We start from the raw sequence: 17855 nt of genomic DNA on the forward strand, positions 1-17855 counted from the left end.
GACGCTGCAGCAGAGTTAGCAGCAAAGGAAGCAGAGTATGAAGTGTTATTAAAGGAGGAAAGACAAAAGGAAAGGATTCAACTCCTAGAGGAACAGCAGAGGAGGGAACTTGAAGCTCAGAAACGTGAGTTGGAAAGACTAAAGGCAGAAAAGGATATTAGAGCTGCACGAGCTAGATTTGTAACCTATAACCAGGAAGTAATGCAGGAAGCTAGTGTCTATTCTGCTGATTACAACACTAGGGAACAACAGCAAGTGTCTCCACAGCAACCTGTGTCTTCAGCTCTCATCCAGCAGCCCACTAATATCACAGTGACAGCATCTCCTCCACGGGCAGATGTGACTTATCTGGCTCAAGCAGTCCAAGATAGCATAACTCTGAACAGGCTCCCGATCCCAGAACCATCTGTATTCACTGGTGACCCGATCCAGTTCATTGAGTGGAGGGCTTCATTTATATCTCTCATAGACAAAAAGAACATTTCTTCAGCTGACAAATTGCATTATTTGAGAAAATATGTAGGAGGTCCAGCTCGAAAGACACTTGATGGCATCTTTTATAGAAATGATGATGAAGCCTATAAAGATGCATGGAACCGTCTTGACCAAAGGTACGGTCAGCCCTTCATTATACAGAGAGCATTTAGAGAAAAACTGGCAAACTGGCCAAAGATCCAGCCAAAGGATGCTGAAGGACTGAGGACATTTGCTGATTTCCTACACTCATGTCATGAAGCCATGCCTCATGTTAAAGGTCTTGACATTTTGAATGACTGTGAAGAAAATCAGAAACTGGTTCAAAAGCTACCTGACTGGGTAGCATCACGGTGGAACCGAAAAGTCACTCAAGTCATGAAAGACAGGCAGGAGTTTCCTAGCTTCCAGGATTTTGTCGCCTTTATGTTAATGGAAGCAGAAATCGCCTGTAATCCTATAACTTCGTTCCACGCTCTCCACTCATCAGAGTCAAACTCAGAGAAACGTTATCTGAGAGAAAGGAAGCCTAAATCCAGTGTTCTCCATACACAGACAGTTACAGAGACTGAAACTAAAGGGCAGTTAAAAACGGATTTTAAGCCATCATGTATGCTCTGTCAAGACAGTAAACATCGCCTGCATTGCTGTCCTGAGTTCAAAAGGAAATCTCTGGATGAACGACGAAAATATGTCAAAGAAAAGAAACTCTGCTATGGTTGTTTGAAGCCGGGCCATAATGCAAAAGACTGCCGTCACCGACACTCATGTGACAGTTGTAAAGGAAGACATCCTACGTTTCTCCATGATGACAGCTACACTAAAACCATTACCATGTCAGTCTCAAATCAGAGCAGCACAAATGAAGCAGCAACCACATTGTCTCTCAGTGTGGAGACTGAGGAACCATCTGCTAACACCTCAATGATTGTGCCAGTGTGGGTCTCCTCTATCACCAATCCAGGTATGGAAAGGCTTGTTTATGCTCTGCTTGACACTCAAAGTGACACAATCTTCATTGACCAGGAAGTTAGCAATAGTTTACAAACCGAGACACATCCCGTAAGGCTGAAGCTAACTACGATGATTGGAAAGGATGCATTAATGCACAGTCAAAGGGTCTCAGGTCTCAGAGTAAGAGGTTACAACTCCACAATCCTCATTAATCTCCCTCCTGCCTACACCAAGGATTGCATACCAATGAATCGAACACACATTCCTACCTGTGCAACGGCAAGGCACTGGAATCATCTCACCACAATAGCAGATGAAATTCCACCACAGCTAGAGTGTGAAGTTGGTCTTTTAATAGGCTACAATTGCTCAAGGGTACTGGCACCACGGCAAGTAATCCTGGGAGGAGATAATGAACCCTATGCGGTTCGCACGGATCTAGGATGGAGTATTGTGGGTTGTTCATCACCACACCATGACTCACCAAGCGTCACCAATATGTGCCACAGAGTTGCTGTCAAAGAGCTCCCTCCAGTGACTCCAGCAGATGCAATTAGGGTTCTTGAGTCTGACTTTAGGGACACCAGTAAAGATGACAAGACTGTGTCTCAGGATGACATCCTCTTCCTGAATATGTTAAAGGTAGGAATTCAGAGGAACACTCATGGCCACTATGAGATGCCACTCCCCTTTAAAGAGAGACCCTACCTCCCTGACAATAAGCAACTAGCCATTGTCCGGCTCAGTCATCTTAAAAGAAAGCTGCTGAAAGATGAAAAGTACAAGGAACACTATGTGAAGTTTATGAATGAGGTCATTGAAAAGGGTGATGCAGAGGAAGTTCACGGCCAGGGGAAGGAAGGAGAGAAATGGTATATTCCCCACCACGGAGTCTACCACTCCAAAAAACTTGAGAAACTCCGTGTGGTTTTTGATTGCTCCGCTAAGTACAGGGGAACTAGCCTGAATGATCATCTTCTGTCAGGCCCAGACCTGCTGAACAATCTAAACGGTGTTCTCATCAGATTCAGGCAGCACCGTATCGCACTAATGTGTGACATTGAGAAGATGTTTCATCAGTTCCATGTATATGAAGCTGATAGAGACTATCTACGTTTCCTCTGGTGGAAAGATGGCAACTTCAGTGCGGAACCACAGGAATTCCGCATGAAGGTTCATCTCTTTGGTGCTGCGTCATCACCAGGATGCGCCAATTACGGACTGAAGCAACTTGCTAAGGACTATGAGAGCTTGTTTCCCCTTGGCTCACAGTTCATCATGAAAGACTTCTATGTTGACGACGGTGTTACTAGCATAGCAAGTACGGATGACGCTATTCAGCTTGCAAAGGAAGTCCAGAAGCTCTGTGCTATGGGTGGTCTGAGACTACACAAGTTTGTGTGTAACAACAGATCAGTGCTGGAGAGCATACCGCCATCTGAGCGTGCTGCTGAAGCGAAGGCTCTTGACCTGGCCTTTAATGATTCAACTTTGGAAAGAGCCTTAGGAATCCATTGGCACATTGAATCTGACACTTTCAGATTTCGTGTCTGCCTGAAAGACCAGCCAGCAACACGACGTGGCATACTATCCACAGTTGCCTCCCTTTATGACCCACTGGGGTTTGTTGCCCCTTTCCTGCTCATTGGGAAAAAGGTGCTTCAGGAAATGTGTAGGCACGGCACAGGCTGGGATGACCCCCTTCCCAATGAACTGTGACCAGTCTGGGAACGTTGGAAGAACGATCTTGCAAATCTAGAGAAAATCACCATACCACGCTGCTATGTGCCCACTGGCTTTGGACAAATCTTGAGAAAGGAGCTACACCACTTCTCTGATGCAAGCACATATGGTTATGGCCAGTGTTCGTACTTGAGACATGTGAATGAGGATGGAAGTGTACATTGTGCTCTGGTTATGGGAAAGTCCAGAGTAGCTCCGATTAAGGTCACGACTATCCCCAGGCTAGAGTTGACAGCTGCTGTTGTGTCAGTCGCAGCAAGCAACACCCTAAAGGCGGAGCTTGGTTTGGCAAATATCGACGAATACTTCTGGACTGACTCCAAAGTAGTTTTGGGGTACATTAACAACGAGGCACGTCGTTTTCACACGTTTGTGTCAAACCGGATACAGAAAATACATCTCAGCACAGCTGCTCAGCAGTGGAGACACGTCTCTACTAAGAATAACCCTGCAGACCTTGCCTCTAGAGGTTCAAGCGCAAGTGAGATTCTCACATCAAGCTGGTTCACAGGACCTCAGTTCTTATGGGAGAAGGAGATACCTCCAGCTGTGGATGTTATCGCAGAAATACAGATTGGAGATCCTGAAGTCAAAAAGATTCAGACACTAAATACACAGACATTGGAGCAAGTGAGTCTCTCAGATCGCTTGTCAAGGTTTTCTTCATGGTTGAAAGCAACTCAAGCTGTCGCTCGTCTCATCCGTCGTGCCAGGAGAGATAAATCAACAAATCACAGCAGTGTACAGGAACGAGAGGATGCACGGTGCATCATCATAAAAGACTTACAGAGACAAGTGTATCCGAAAGATATAAAGTTGCTCGGTAAGGTAGCTCAACTTCCTTCTCAGAGTAAACTGTATCAGATGGATGCCTTTCTTGATCAAGATGGACTCCTCAAGGTGGGAGGAAGACTGAAAAATGCATCTCTCCCTACTTCACTGAAGCATCCAGTGATTATACCAAAGGATCATCCCATTACCAGGACAATAATCGCTCATTATCATGAGAAGGTTCGACATCAAGGAAAAGGCCTGACCATTAATGAGATCAGATCAAATGGATACTGGATTCCTGGAATCAACAGAGCTGTGGCAGCATATCTGCATCAATGTGTTACATGTCGGAAACTCAGGAGATTCACAGAAGAACAGCGGATGGCAGATCTGCCGTCAGAGCGTGTAGATCCATCACCACCATTCACCTATTGTGGAATGGACTGTTTCGGCCCGTTTCTCACCAAACAAGGACGCAAAGTGCAAAAGCGATACGGTCTCCTTTTCACATGCCTTTGCTGTCGAGCCGTCCACATTGAAATGTTGGATGACATGTCAACAGATGCCTTCATTAACAGCCTTCGTTGTTTCATTGCCATAAGAGGAGCGGTACGTCACATAAGATGTGATCAAGGAACTAATTTCGTTGGAGCTAAAAATGAACTAAATGAAGCTCTTAAGCAAGTGGATGCTGATCGTCTGACCACATTTTTGACTGAGAAGCAGTGTGACTTCAGCATGAACGCTCCCCATTCAAGCCATGTGGGAGGTGTATGGGAGAGGCAAATTAGAACGGTGAGGAATGTTCTTCGTTCTACTCTTTCACTCTCATCAGGCAGGCTGGACGACGCCTCTCTGCGGACATTCTTCTACGAGGCTATGGCTATTGTGAACAGTCGTCCGCTGACAGTTGACAACCTGAATGATCCAGATAGTCCAGAGCCACTAACGCCTAATCACCTGCTCACCATGAAACCCATCGTAGCCTTACCACCTCCTGGCAGATTCATCAGAGAAGAAATGTATGCTCGTAAGAGGTGGCGTCATGTTCAGTATCTTGCAGAGCAATTCTGGAGTCGTTGGAGAAGAGAGTACCTCTTTAATATTGCCACCAGACAACGCTGGCATACTCCAAGAAGAAACCTCAAAGTTGGTGACATCGTCATGGAGAAGGCGGATGATCTGCCTCGGAACGAGTGGAAGTTGGCCAAAGTTGTAGAGACAAAGACTGATAAAGATGGACTTGTGAGAAGAGTAAAGATTCGCATCGGAGACCAGAAGATGGGAAAGGAGGGACAGCGTTCTGGCAAGCCGTCCATTGTCGAACGACCAGTGCAGAAGCTGATCTTGCTCCTAGAGATTGTTTAATCACTCTCTGCACTCCACAACCATATCCTTTACAGTATTAAGAGTTTTATTTATGGACATTCTTATAGACTCAAGCCTTCAGAATTAAAGGTCATATTGAGTTTAGAAATCATTTGCGCTTTACATTCCATATTGTTATGAAAATCACTCACACACACATGATTTGGTGGGAGTGTAAATGACCTTTAGTATGGCACAGCATACTTAAAGAATTTATTGGTGTTTTTTTTTGTTTATTCCTCTTATAAGCATTTTCTTAAGGTTATGTTATTATTTGGGCCGGTATTTTAGATATTAAGGTTGGGGCTTTTATTTTGAAGGAGTCTTTCCGGAAAGCGAAAAATCTGTATACAACAGTACCTTGATCGTCCAGTGTGTGCGCATGGCATAAGTGTGTCTGCCTAACGCCAAAAAATGCTGGCTATTTGTTTGTTTAGCACCTGGCTGATAAGGGCACAAGGTTTGTCATCATTTCGTTTCATGTGGTGTTTAATGTTTAGTCATGTTGTGGTGCTTTTTTTGTAGTTTTGCTGAGTTTTATGCTAGTGTGTTAGGCTAGTAAGGCTGATATATTAGCTCAATTCAAGGCAATGCTGTCGGTCCTAAAGGGTATTTATCCCGGTAAAGTTTGTTTGCTAGTATAAAGAAATGCAGCATTTGTGTGTTTTGCAGTATCTGCAGTATATAAGGTTAAATCTGCGTATGTGACATAAAAATGACAGTTTACATATTTCATTTTAAGTTAAATATGCTTACATATAGCACTCAGTCAGAGGTTAATAACACATGATTTTAGTTTTGTTGAATATTGTAAGGCAATAAGCCTATAAACAGAATGTAAAAGGATGGTAATATCTTTATTTTTTATCTCCTTTCGTAGCTCTTACGGTGTGTTCAAGGTGTTGAAGGTTTTATGGAGCTACAGTGTTGTCTGTTTGCTAAAAAGTAAACACTTTGTGAACCATCAGTCGAAGAGTGAGACCATCATTCAGCTGGGGATGCTACAAGTAACTTCATTTAGTGCAATTATTACTTTATTATAGAAAATATTACAGCCACATCGCCAAATGTGCTTGAGGAGCAAAACAGCAAAACGAACTGAGCAATTAAATGTTAAACAGCAATGAACTGTAAGGTATTTAAAAACATGACAGGATTCTTCAATCATGGTTCATTTACTAATATGACAAACTCATATTCAGTGTAGTGTGTGACTGCAGTGCAGCTGTAATGTGCTGTTCATCTTTGTCACTAAATCTCTCCAAATCCCTTTGAAATGTCAAGTGGCTTCAGATTTAAATGCCCCTGTCGTTTTATTAAAAAAAAAAATCTGCCTTCTCTCCCTGGCTGCCATTTCTTTCCCTAGCATCCCTCTATCTAGGGACAATCTTTATTACTTCTAGGGCTTTGACATTTTTACTCTTTACTGTTGGTTCCCTCTAATCTTGGTCATTTTGGAAATTAAGTTTCCTTAATCAGCTTGTTCCATAAACTACAGTGTGAAATACCTGGAATACATTTGGTTCTGGGTGCCTCAGGTTTAAAAAAAAAAAACAAAAAAAAAACACACAAAAAAAACACTATCAACATCAAAATCACTATAAATAAAAGTACAGGCTGCACTTTTCAGTAAGTTTCTCTTCAGTTTCTTCATTGACTTCCATGGTGAAATTAGAGAAGAGAAAGAGCGCTGAGGGAGCTGTGTCTGCTTCCTCCAGCAGATGGAGGTATCAGTCTGTCATATTGGGAGAAAACCAGTGAATATCATTGTATCAGATAATACTTCATGACAAAAGTCAGAGGCAAGTCCCTCCACTAAACAGCCGCTCACATGTGATGCTGTTAGACAGGGGAAGAGACGCCCCCCCCCCCCTGGTGGATCACAGAGTAGAGCGCGTACCATAAGGCTCAGTCCTTCCCGCAGCGACTCGGTTTTGAATCCTGACCGCGGTCGTTTACTGCATGTCCTCCGCTCTCTCTCTCCCATGCCTTTGTGTCTCTCTCGCCTCATTCACAAACTGTGTGTACGCACAAATCTGTGCTTAAACCGTGTGTACGAGCGTTTTACGCACAAATCCGGGATTCATCAATATTTTCTTATCTGAATTTGTTCGTACTCTGCGAACAAATTTGGAACTGCCTCAGACCATGCGTACGCACAAATGATGAAGGCCTGGCTGTCTTAGAAAATGCATAGCATATTAAAACCGCATTAATTAAAAAAGGCTTTAATAGACAACAATATTTGAAACCGTTAAGTTACTAATATATTGGCCAAATGTATTAAATAACCATGAAATTGATGCCCTTTCATCCTCATCAATTATTGTCATAATTAAAATATTCAACTATAAAAAGTGTCCCAGGCCTAGCTTACAATGAAGTATGAGAATGTCCATATTGAAATGTAACAGTTTTGGTTTTCATTGTTTTTATTGACTTGGCCTATAATGATCGGCTACTCCCACCAATTTCTAGTGCCATGAAATTCCGCATATGTAGCCAGTGTTAATTGGTAGCCAACTGGTTAATTGGTTGCTCCCCACTCCAAATATTCCAATGTGCTTTTACACATGCAGTGTTTTTGTAAATAAATGTAAAATTGCACAATTGAACTGATTCAAAGATTGAAAACAAAACCATATAATGTGACATGTCCAGTGTTCACAGTGCTGCCGCTCCAAATATGGCACTGTGCTTTTTCATTTGTGGCATTTCTTTCTACACCATTTTTTTTTTTTTTCTAGTTTTACGCACGGGTTGCCTTTTCCTTCTTACCGTTCAGTCCCGCAGTCTTCGGTGGTTTGTGTGAGCAGGTACTACACACAAATAATCGTTTGAACATCATACAGTTGTTCCAGGAGTTTTTCCAATCGCATCTGCCCACCCGATGCTGCGTTTTCTTCCCAGGAGAGATGGATCTGTGCGCCATGGATCTCTGTGCGCCTTGGCGACTGTACAGTCCCTGACGTGCGTTAACATCTCCATGTCACATAAACAGAGAAAACTGTCCAGTTTACTGGTGATCTTGGTTTTGGCATTGTGAGTTAAGGCCTGATGTCATCTGTGGGAAATTATTTTCACTAGGTTTTCATTGCGCTCAATTCTGAAATAAATTACCTCTGGGTGAAAGTCCTTGCTGGATGTCATCACCTTCACCCTCATTTGTTGGAAGTATCCCACTTATGGACGCTTTCTCCATGATACACCTCTAGGCAAACGTATTTCCTTATATAGAGAAATGGGGGCGTGGCAGTATGCTCATTGCAAATAGAGGGCAATTTAGAATGATTCTGATTCACTAACATACGCACGGTGGTAAGAACAAAATTGGCCAGTGCGCACGTGTCATATATTAGTCAAGACAAGTGAAGTCAAATTTATTTATACAGCACATTTCATACACAGGGCAACACAATGTGCTTTACATAAAAAAGACAATACAATCGCAACACAATCATAGTGCAGGAGATAAATATGCAGGTGTATAATATCAGCAGGTATTGGTGCAGTTATACAAGAATCAGTGCAGAATATGCAAATTTCAAAATATACAAAACACACACACACACACACACAGTCTTACTTATGTCACTTTTAGGGTATTTATATAGACTTACATTCATTTCCTGGAGACTTACCCTAACCATAACCATAACCACTACTTGCCTAAACCTAACCCTTACCCTAACCTTAACCTAACCTTAACCTTAACCTTAACCTAACCTAACCTTAACCATAACCATAACCATAACCTAACCCTAACCTTAACCTTAACCTTAACCTTAACCTAACCCTAACCTTAACCACTGACCCAAAAATCAGCTTTTTACCAATTGGGGACACGGCTTTTGTCCCCAATCAACTAGTCTTAAATCTGGTTTGTGTCCCTGAAAGTGACTTAAGTCATACCCACACATACACACACACACACTCACACCCATGAAGAACTTAGCCATAGACCGTTGTGAAAAGTAAGGTTTTTAACCTGCTTTTAAAAGTGTTCAGTGTGGGGGCCTCTCTCAGGTCCTCAGGCAGGGTGTTCCATCTACTTGGGTCATAAATACAAAAGGCCGGTGAAAGACCATTACAGTAGTCTAGTCTACTTGTTATAAATGCATGAATTAATTTCTCAGAGTCTGATTTTGATAGAAAGCCCCTTAGTTTTGAAATGTTTTTTAGATGGTAGAAGGCTGATCTTGTGAGTTGATTGATATGGCTCTTAAAATTTAGATTGCCATCTATGATTACACCCAGATTTCTAGCTTCCCTTTTGCTCTCCAGAGACAGAGAATTGAGATGAACTGCAGTTTTCTGTCTCTGAGCCTTTGCACAACCCAGTCGCCAGAATAAAATGTTGGCATTGTACGTTTCTGCAAACCACGGATACGCTGAATCTCAACGTTTCTGAATCAAAAATACGTTTCATATCAACATTTCTAGATACGTCTATATCAGTGTTATAGTGTTTTAACCGCTCGTGGTGCTTTTGAGGTGCTTTTGGCGTTTTGAGGGAATAGAATGAGGGTGGGCTATAATAACCATTTTCTGATTATTAAATAACATAACCTATATATTTTATTACACACCACGTATTTCGAGCATGTGGAACAATGAGATACATTTTTCTACTGAATATATCAAATATCTAGTACAGCCAAACTAGTAATTACACTGCATCTAGATGATCTATGTTAAGAAAAAGTAAAGATGTTGGTTTATTTCAGATATTTTAGCCAAAACAGGAGTCGAACACGCCAAGTCCACCCACAACAGTATGTATGTGTTTTCTTAACATAGATCATCTAGATGCAGTGTAATTACTAGTTCGGCTGTACTAGCTATTCGATATATTCAGTAGATATACCTTTTATATATTTTTTTCATAGTAACGTTCGCTGAGGATCATGGGTAGGTTAATGTAGCCTGCCACTATCGTCCAAAGCTGACCAAAAAAAAAACCGTGATTTCTCAGAGTCGAAGGTGAAATAATTTAAACGGATGGCCATAACATTAACCTATCGTATTGCTGAGTTATCAAGGACACTTTAGTGTTTGTGTGTTGAGAAATGTTAAAGATATCATAGGAGACCAGGTTGAAATAGCATACTAGACTCTTCCGTCTGTTTCACACACTCAATAGTATGGTTGATAATTGAGATAACTGAAATAGATTCCATATTCCATCTTCATAAATTAAAGAACTATTAATCCTTATAAATATGCAGCCTTCCATGATCATTGCGCTCAACAACAGAAATAGTCAATACACACTGTAGCTACCTGTCAATCTGTTTATAACTAATTCCTTTACAGCTGAATGAGATCAGAAGACATGAGCTGAATAGCATGGCAGAACGCCATTTCTTTATTTTTCATTCCACTCAAATAATTTTATTGAAAATGCACATTTAATTGTCATATAAAAAGCTAGACTGTAGTCCTCTCACAGCACTCGGGGAGGCGCTGTTCTGTCTGGCGCTGGGGTATGACCATTGAAGAAGAAGTAGTAAGTACACTTTATTATTGGCTGTAGCCTATATAAATGGGTATGACGAATAAGTGAATGATTGGAACTTGAGATAGGCTACAGATTTGACTACATTTCCTTTGGATGTGCAATATGAATAATAATAAGTTAATGAATCGTGTCAAATAAAGGAGCCCCGTTGAAATCAACGAGCTTGGTGTTTTGCTACGCGCTGTGTCACTGCCAAATCTGTCCGGGCTACCGTCGTTATGGCAACGAGTGTGCTGGGCTTTGGAGTGGAAGCCGGCTAAAATCATTTATCTTTAAATTAGTAAATTACTGAAGTGCACTATTAAGGTTACAAATCTTCATCTGGGTTTGTGTAAATGACACTTTACATAAACTCATAAACTCGTAAACAACGTAAACTGTGCAACATTATGCAGAGAATGTGCAACATTCTAAACATTAATTTACCTCATCACAGTGTCCCATTCCTATCACAGGAACCACGAACCAATCATTTCGGGGGTTGTTAAGAATATTGTGTTCATATGAAATAATGAAATAACAATGAATGCAACAGTAGAAAACCAACATGATACTAACTACAAAACAGTCAAAAAAGTCAAAGCCACAGCACCCACAGTGATGATGACACAAATATTCCTGTCTCCATATGATGCAATGACATGACAGAGAAGAGCTAGGTAAAGAAACACAAGGTAAGGAGAAAAGGTAGAAATGTTTTTAATAAAGAGCGGAAGTTGATCCAGTGCAAGAGGAGGAAGATAGAAGAAAAGGTGATAGAGAGAGGAGGATATGATTTATTTGGGTGAAGAAGGTAGAGGAAAGAGAGACATGAAGTGATACTCAGTCAGATGAGTTTCAAGTTGCACTGGAAGACAGGGAGTGACTCAGGAGTCTGAACTGGGGAGCCAGACTGTGTGAGGAAAGTGGTTTTCTTTTGCACTGGAATTGTTTAATTCCTCTTCCTCACCTGCAGTCCGTTGTCTGGTCTTTCTCCAGGTTCAGGTGGTTGTTTGGAGGTCCTCTTCCTTCTGGTTAGGAGAATGAATGAACAATTGAATTACTGAACAAATGGTTGAATTTTAAATGCCTAAGTGAACATAACCACAGTGAAACAGAATTGCTCACCTAATCCATAAGAAGACAAATTATGAGGAGTATGAAAACCAGGAGAAGAGTAGAAGTTACTGCAGGGGCTGTTGATTTCCATGGGCCTGGGAAATGGAGATCAGATGATTAATTAGGGGATTACAGGATGTTTAGGTCCATTACTGACTGATAATCCGACAAAAAAAGAGGGAGACACAATAGTTTCCTGACCCAGTGAATGTGGAACAACTTGGGACAATGTGGGAACGTGTGTGGGGGTTTGTTGTGTTGTGCTTTGGTCTAACTGTCTGCTTAACCGAGGTCTCTTTGACATCGGTGCAAACGATAACAGAGAGGTCTCTCGATTTAACCCTGTGGGTCCAGAGGCTGTCAAAACAGGGGAAGCAGAGGCGTCTCTTCTCCCTCCTTGTCGTCGCCCCCGACATCGCCTACATCTTCAGAAAAACCGACTGACGCAGCAAGAGACATCCTCATGGTGTGTAGCTAGGATTTTAATAAATTCATGAAGCATCAAGACGTTTGACCACATCATCTGGGGAAGCTACAGTCAGCTTGTTAGCTAGCTAACTACTGGCTAGTAGTTGTACGATAATATTAACATCTGTTGCTTTGTGGAATTATCTTCCTGGCTAGTAGCCAAAACACAGTTGTTAAAGGTTAACTGATGTGACTCTTTTGTTTATTACTGAATTGACCTACACTCACACCACAGCACTTTTTTTTTCAATTATCTATCTTTTTCTTGCCTAGTTTTAATAATAACATTATTTGCGTTCAGCCACTTCTCCAGTATACCTGAGGATGGCGCCAGACATGGAAAGACTCTGTGTCATTTTGTGTGCTAAATTAATCAGGGTGTTATTAGGTGCTCTGGGGAATGCCTCTATAAGAGCTGGGCTCTGTGTGTGCACTCACTCATTCATTTGTTTGTTCATTCATTCATTCGTGTGTAACAGTTTTAGCAATGTGCAGTGTGCTTAGGGGAATTATGGTATGTACTGTTTAGGCATACATTTTGCATTACATAAGATGGTGTGCATGTTACATTAAGACATGGATGACCTCTGGTAGGCTACAGGACAGATGTGTGTGTGTAGGTGAACTAGCACATTACTTACCTGCCACAACAGTCAACTGTAAGGTGGAGGTATGATGTCCTCTGCTGTTATGGGCTTCACAGGAATAATTCCCACTGTGTTCAGGTCTGAGGTCAGTCATGGTGAAGATCTGTTCTGATGCTTTTAGTGAGGCTTCATTCTCCTTGTACCAGGTGTAAGTAGCTGCTGGGTTGGCATCACTGCTGCAGGTCAGAGTCACTGAGCTGCCCTCCAATATTTCACCAGAGGGACTCACCAACACTGAAGTGTTCTTGGGACCATCTGGAGGACATGGAGTAACATGGATTGTCTTTAAGATGAGGATGTGTTTTTATCATGGAACATACTTATTTAAATAGTAATAGTAAACAGTTGTGGGGGTGGTGTTGGCCTAAAGTGCAGAGAAGCAGGCTTGTGACAAGAAGGGGTCATAAGAGCATCGCAGGTCTATCTGCCCCTAGTCAAGACCACATAATGCCAAGGCAGCTTCTGTTTTGCCCACATTCATTCATTGCTTGATGATATGGTGGACTGTCCCCATGTGGTTCAGAAACTGAATGTTTTGTACATTTCTCCTCATATCTGCTTTGCTATAACTTGATCTTTTACTTACTTTGGAAAGTTCTGGTCATTATGATTAAGTCTTTGCCTCAGGTTTTATTAACTAACTGAGGGTCCTCTCTAAAACAGGTGTATTATATTGAAATCTGTGATTGTTCATTCTGAACCATTATTATTATAGACTACAATAGACCACCTAACTAATTAGGTTGCTTCTGAAGGTAACATTGTGTACCTAATTGAATTGAGGTTTGCCAAAGTGGAAGGGGTTGAATACTTTTGCAAAAAGCATATTCAGTTTTTCATTTTCTTAAAAAATTATTTGTGGTGTAAAACTCATGTTACTAGTAATTCATTAAAAGTATTATTGTTGTAAATTAAAATATATATAGACAAATATTAATGTATTAATTGTTATCCAGTGAAATTAGTGATTTAGCAGGGGGGTTGAACACTTTTGCAAGGCGCTGTATGCATGTCACATTCTCATTAGGGGCTGAGCCCCCCTAAAGGTCTGATCCTTCATGTGCTGTCAGAAATATCACAATTCTGAGGTAAGCTCACGTATGACAGGGACAGTTGGGATTTTCTATGATCCCAAAGTTGCTAAGATGTGACAGTGAGGAGGCAGAGAGCATGGATGCCTTGTCAACAACTGATGGCAATATTATGAGGAGCAGAGTGGTAGGTGGAGTATCTGTGGCTCAGTTGTGGTGACCCGGTCTGGGTTAAAGTCTGGGCCATTTTTCAGCAAAACCTTTCACTGGATAAATAAAAACTAAAATAGCTGCTGGTAGCTTCTACATTGTATGATTAATGAGCTGTCACTCACATTTCACATTAATAGAGATGGCAGATCTGTTTCCCCCCAACTTATTCTCAGCTGCACAGTAATACTCTCCAGAGTCAGAGGACTGGATGGAAACAAAGTGGAGCTGTGGTTCTGTACTGAAAGGTTTATGGTCTGGATTTCCATTCTCCTTGTACCAGGTGTAAGTAGCTGCTGGGTTGGCATCACTCCTGCAGGTCAGAGTCACTGAGCTGCCCTCCACTATTTCACCAGAGGGACTCACCAACACTGAGGGAAGCTTCGGAGCATCTGGAAGAAATGATATTGACATATATTAACTTTAAGATGAGGATGTGTTTTATCGTGGAACCTATTTAAATTCTTAATAGTAAATAGCTGTGGGATGGCAGGATCCTAAAGGTTAGAGAAGCAGGCTTGTGAATGAAGCTGATAGTTATGATTATGCAAATATTCAGACAGACAAACTGAGGGGAGGGAGGAGGGGAGTCCCACTGGGGTCACCCCCATATTAAATACATGCAGTCATGGTACAGTACATTAGGTGAAAGGTTTCCACCAGATGGCGTTATGTTAGTGATACACTGTGGAGTAAACTCACACACTGAAGGAGAGCGGGAAGCCTCTTGTCCTTTTACAGCACAGGAATAGCTGTCTCCAGGATAAAAGTTGCCTGTATAAGAAGAAGTAGTTCCTTCCTTAATATTCTGTCCATTCTTGTACCAGACGTAGGAAGGACGACCAGCTAGACGGCAACTGCTGTGACACTTCAGCTCTGCCTGGGTAGAAAACTGGTCGACTGATGATCTGGTCACATGCACCTGGAGAGCTGGATATATGAACATGGAACAGAAATGTCAATGGAGACTTCTCTCTCTCTCTCTCTCTCTCTCTCTCTCTCTCTCTCACACACACACACACACACGTACAGTCAAAATAGCAGTGACTATTCCTAGAAGTGAAACATTGTGGATGGATGGATAATCCAATCAGAGTCTGAATGGAGGAGTACACAAATTCATGATGATCATATAATGACTTTCAATTTTACATTAAATTCTTATCAGAATATTCCACAGTATTGTCCATATTCAGTTGTCATCCGTTAGTTTAAATGTACCATGCTGTTGTATATATAAGTTTGTGTTCAACAGTACCTGTGACAGTCAGAGTTGTACCAGGAAAATCACTCCCCCATTCATGATTCTGTGTTTTGAATTTGAAGCGATACTCGGCTGAATCGCTCTCTCTCAGGTCAGTGATTTTCAGAGTGGAGCGTCCTTTCTTTTCTTCAAACTGAGCACGACCTGCATACTCTGAGTCCCCTCTAAGGTCCTCAGGTTGTGAGGAATACTTCCATCGATGACTATATTTTGGACTGAACCAGAATTTTGATATAACATCATATCCATAAGTCTCGTATGTGCAAGAAATGTGCACTGATGAGCCCTTCAAGGCACAGATGGTTCTATTGGTGTAAGTCACTTTGCTGCAGGTTTGATCGTAGACACCTGAAAGATGGAAGCATTTTTAAACAGCAGCGTTAGAATTTCATCTTTTACTGCAGTAACACACAGACCGGGGGTACAGTACATTGGGTTAAAGGCTTAAAGGCTCCACCAGACACACTGTGGAGTAAACTCACAAAATAAAGGAGAGTGGGAAGCCTCTTGTCCTTTTACAGCACAGGAATAGCTGTGTGCAGCATCAAAGTTGCCGCTGTAAGAAGAAGTAGTTTTGCCCTTAATATTCTGTCCATTCTTGTACCAGATGTAGGAACGATGACCAGCTAGACGGCAACTGCTTTCACAATCCAGCGGTCTCTTGGAAGAAGTAGTCCTGTATCTCATCACCCGGAGAGCTGGATATGTGAACATGGAACAGAAATGTCACTGGAGACTAGAATCACACACACATGATTGTGATTGTGTGTGTGTCTGTGACACACACACAATCACAATATTTCGAAGATGTTGAGTTCTATTTGGAACTGAATTAGCAAATCATCCAATCAAAATGTTACCTGTGACAGTCAAAGTGACTCCAGATGGACTAGTAAATTTCCTGTTTGGATGGTTTGTTATGAACCTGAACTTGTAAACAGCTGAGTCAGTCTCTCTCAGGTCTGTGATTCTCAGTCTGCAGTTCTTCTGATCACCATGATACTCCACACGGCCTTCATACTCTGAGTCTGTTCTCAGATCCACAGGTCCATCACCGTCCTCTTTAGTAAACCATAATGTTTTTGCAACTGTGGTAGGTAGGTCATCTATGGAGGCTGGGTGTCTGTAGGTGCAGAGTATGTCCACTGTTGATCCTTTTAAGGCACAGATCTCAGTAGAAGTGCAAGTCACTCCCCAGTCATCCTGACCCTGTACCACTGTAACACAGAAACCAGAATCAGATTGATAAAAACATTAGAGGACAGACTTTCATCTGTAGTGGAGCTGCTTCATTATTCAGGAGCATTCAGGATTCTTTATTGCCATTTGCAACAGTACACTGTAAATCTTACATGCTTCCTCTCACAGTATCAAACAAAATATACAATATTACACGATACACAGTCAGTGTATATCAACACATATACAATACGCTAAATAATATTAACACTCGACAGTATGTGAATCTTTGTCTCATTGACTGTAAGTCAATGAGACAAAGAGGATCTTAGTACCTAGATGCTTTTGGGAAAAGGGAAGTGGGCAAACTTCAAACTCCTCAGAATAACAAGTGCTGATCTAGTGCAGCAGCTGTCATAGAAGTTCCTCATCATGCATCTATCTAAGTAGAACCGGCAGTAGTGAAATAATGGTGTAAATATAGATCTTTTCCACTCACAGTGCGACCGTTTGGCTTCAGAAGACTTGGATTATTGAATCATTTTATGGTCGTTTTTTGCTCTTTTTGGAACTCTAAAGAACCGGTCCCCTTTCACTTCAGTTGTTTTGGAGAAGGCTGACATGGAGCTGTGCTGGCGACCTCCCTGTGTGTTATATGGACAAACTTCACCTGTGTTTTAACTGGCATGAGGGTTTGTGTTTCAACTTTCTTAAAACACAAACCCTCAAACCACCTGTGTTTTAACTTTCTTTTTCTTTCTTTTCTTTTTTACCCTTCACCCCTAACAGCATTAATAGAAAATATTAGGCAGGCTAGATCTTTGTGCTTCTCTTTCATCCATGATTTAATCATGCCTTTTATATCCCTTAGTAGTAATTAAATGGCTCTGAGCAATATTAACTTAACTTCATGGAATGTAAACAGGATACAAAATAAGGTGAAAAGGTATAAAATCCTGATGCAGCTGAAGTCTCTTGGTTGTGATATTGCAATGATTCAAGAGACACACTTGAATGAGGCGGAATCTCTTAGACTGAAAGATGGGTGGCACAGGTTTTCTTCTCACCTGATACTCGGAAAGCAAGGGCTGTATGCATTTTGATTGCTAAAAGAATTTCCTTTC

At 41.5% G+C, this 17855-nt stretch overlaps 1 protein-coding gene across 1 annotated transcript; it reads right to left on the reverse strand.

Moving 5' to 3' along the window:
• Positions 1-10215: 10215 nt before the first annotated feature.
• Positions 10216-15984, reverse strand: LOC139651205 (cell adhesion molecule CEACAM6-like). The gene is made up of 7 exons (XM_071528069.1): positions 15969-15984; positions 15547-15900; positions 14991-15218; positions 14414-14680; positions 13042-13302; positions 11942-12027; positions 10216-11844 (listed from the first exon to the last, which is right to left on the reverse strand). Exons 1-6 carry the CDS (start codon positions 15982-15984, stop codon positions 11942-11944), a joined length of 1212 nt encoding a protein of 403 aa, XP_071384170.1. The 3' UTR covers positions 10216-11844.
• Positions 15985-17855: the final 1871 nt, after the last annotated feature.

This window comes from Centroberyx affinis, unplaced genomic scaffold, assembly GCF_046629955.1.
Source record: "Centroberyx affinis isolate AG114_WGS23_722 - 3 ecotype Tasmania unplaced genomic scaffold, CSIRO-AGI_Caff_v1 ptg001606l_1, whole genome shotgun sequence".
NCBI lineage: Eukaryota > Metazoa > Chordata > Actinopteri > Beryciformes > Berycidae > Centroberyx > Centroberyx affinis.

Bases quoted from the DNA above. Each gene is read 5' to 3' on its own strand.
- LOC139651205 (XM_071528069.1), bottom strand. The intron at 14,681-14,990 runs GTGAGTTTACTC...CATTTCTTCCAG, and splicing joins TTCCCGCTCTCCTTCAGTGT to ATGCTCCGAAGCTTCCCTCA. The intron at 12,028-13,041 runs GTAAGTAATGTG...TCCATTTCCCAG, and splicing joins ACAGTTGACTGTTGTGGCAG to GCCCATGGAAATCAACAGCC.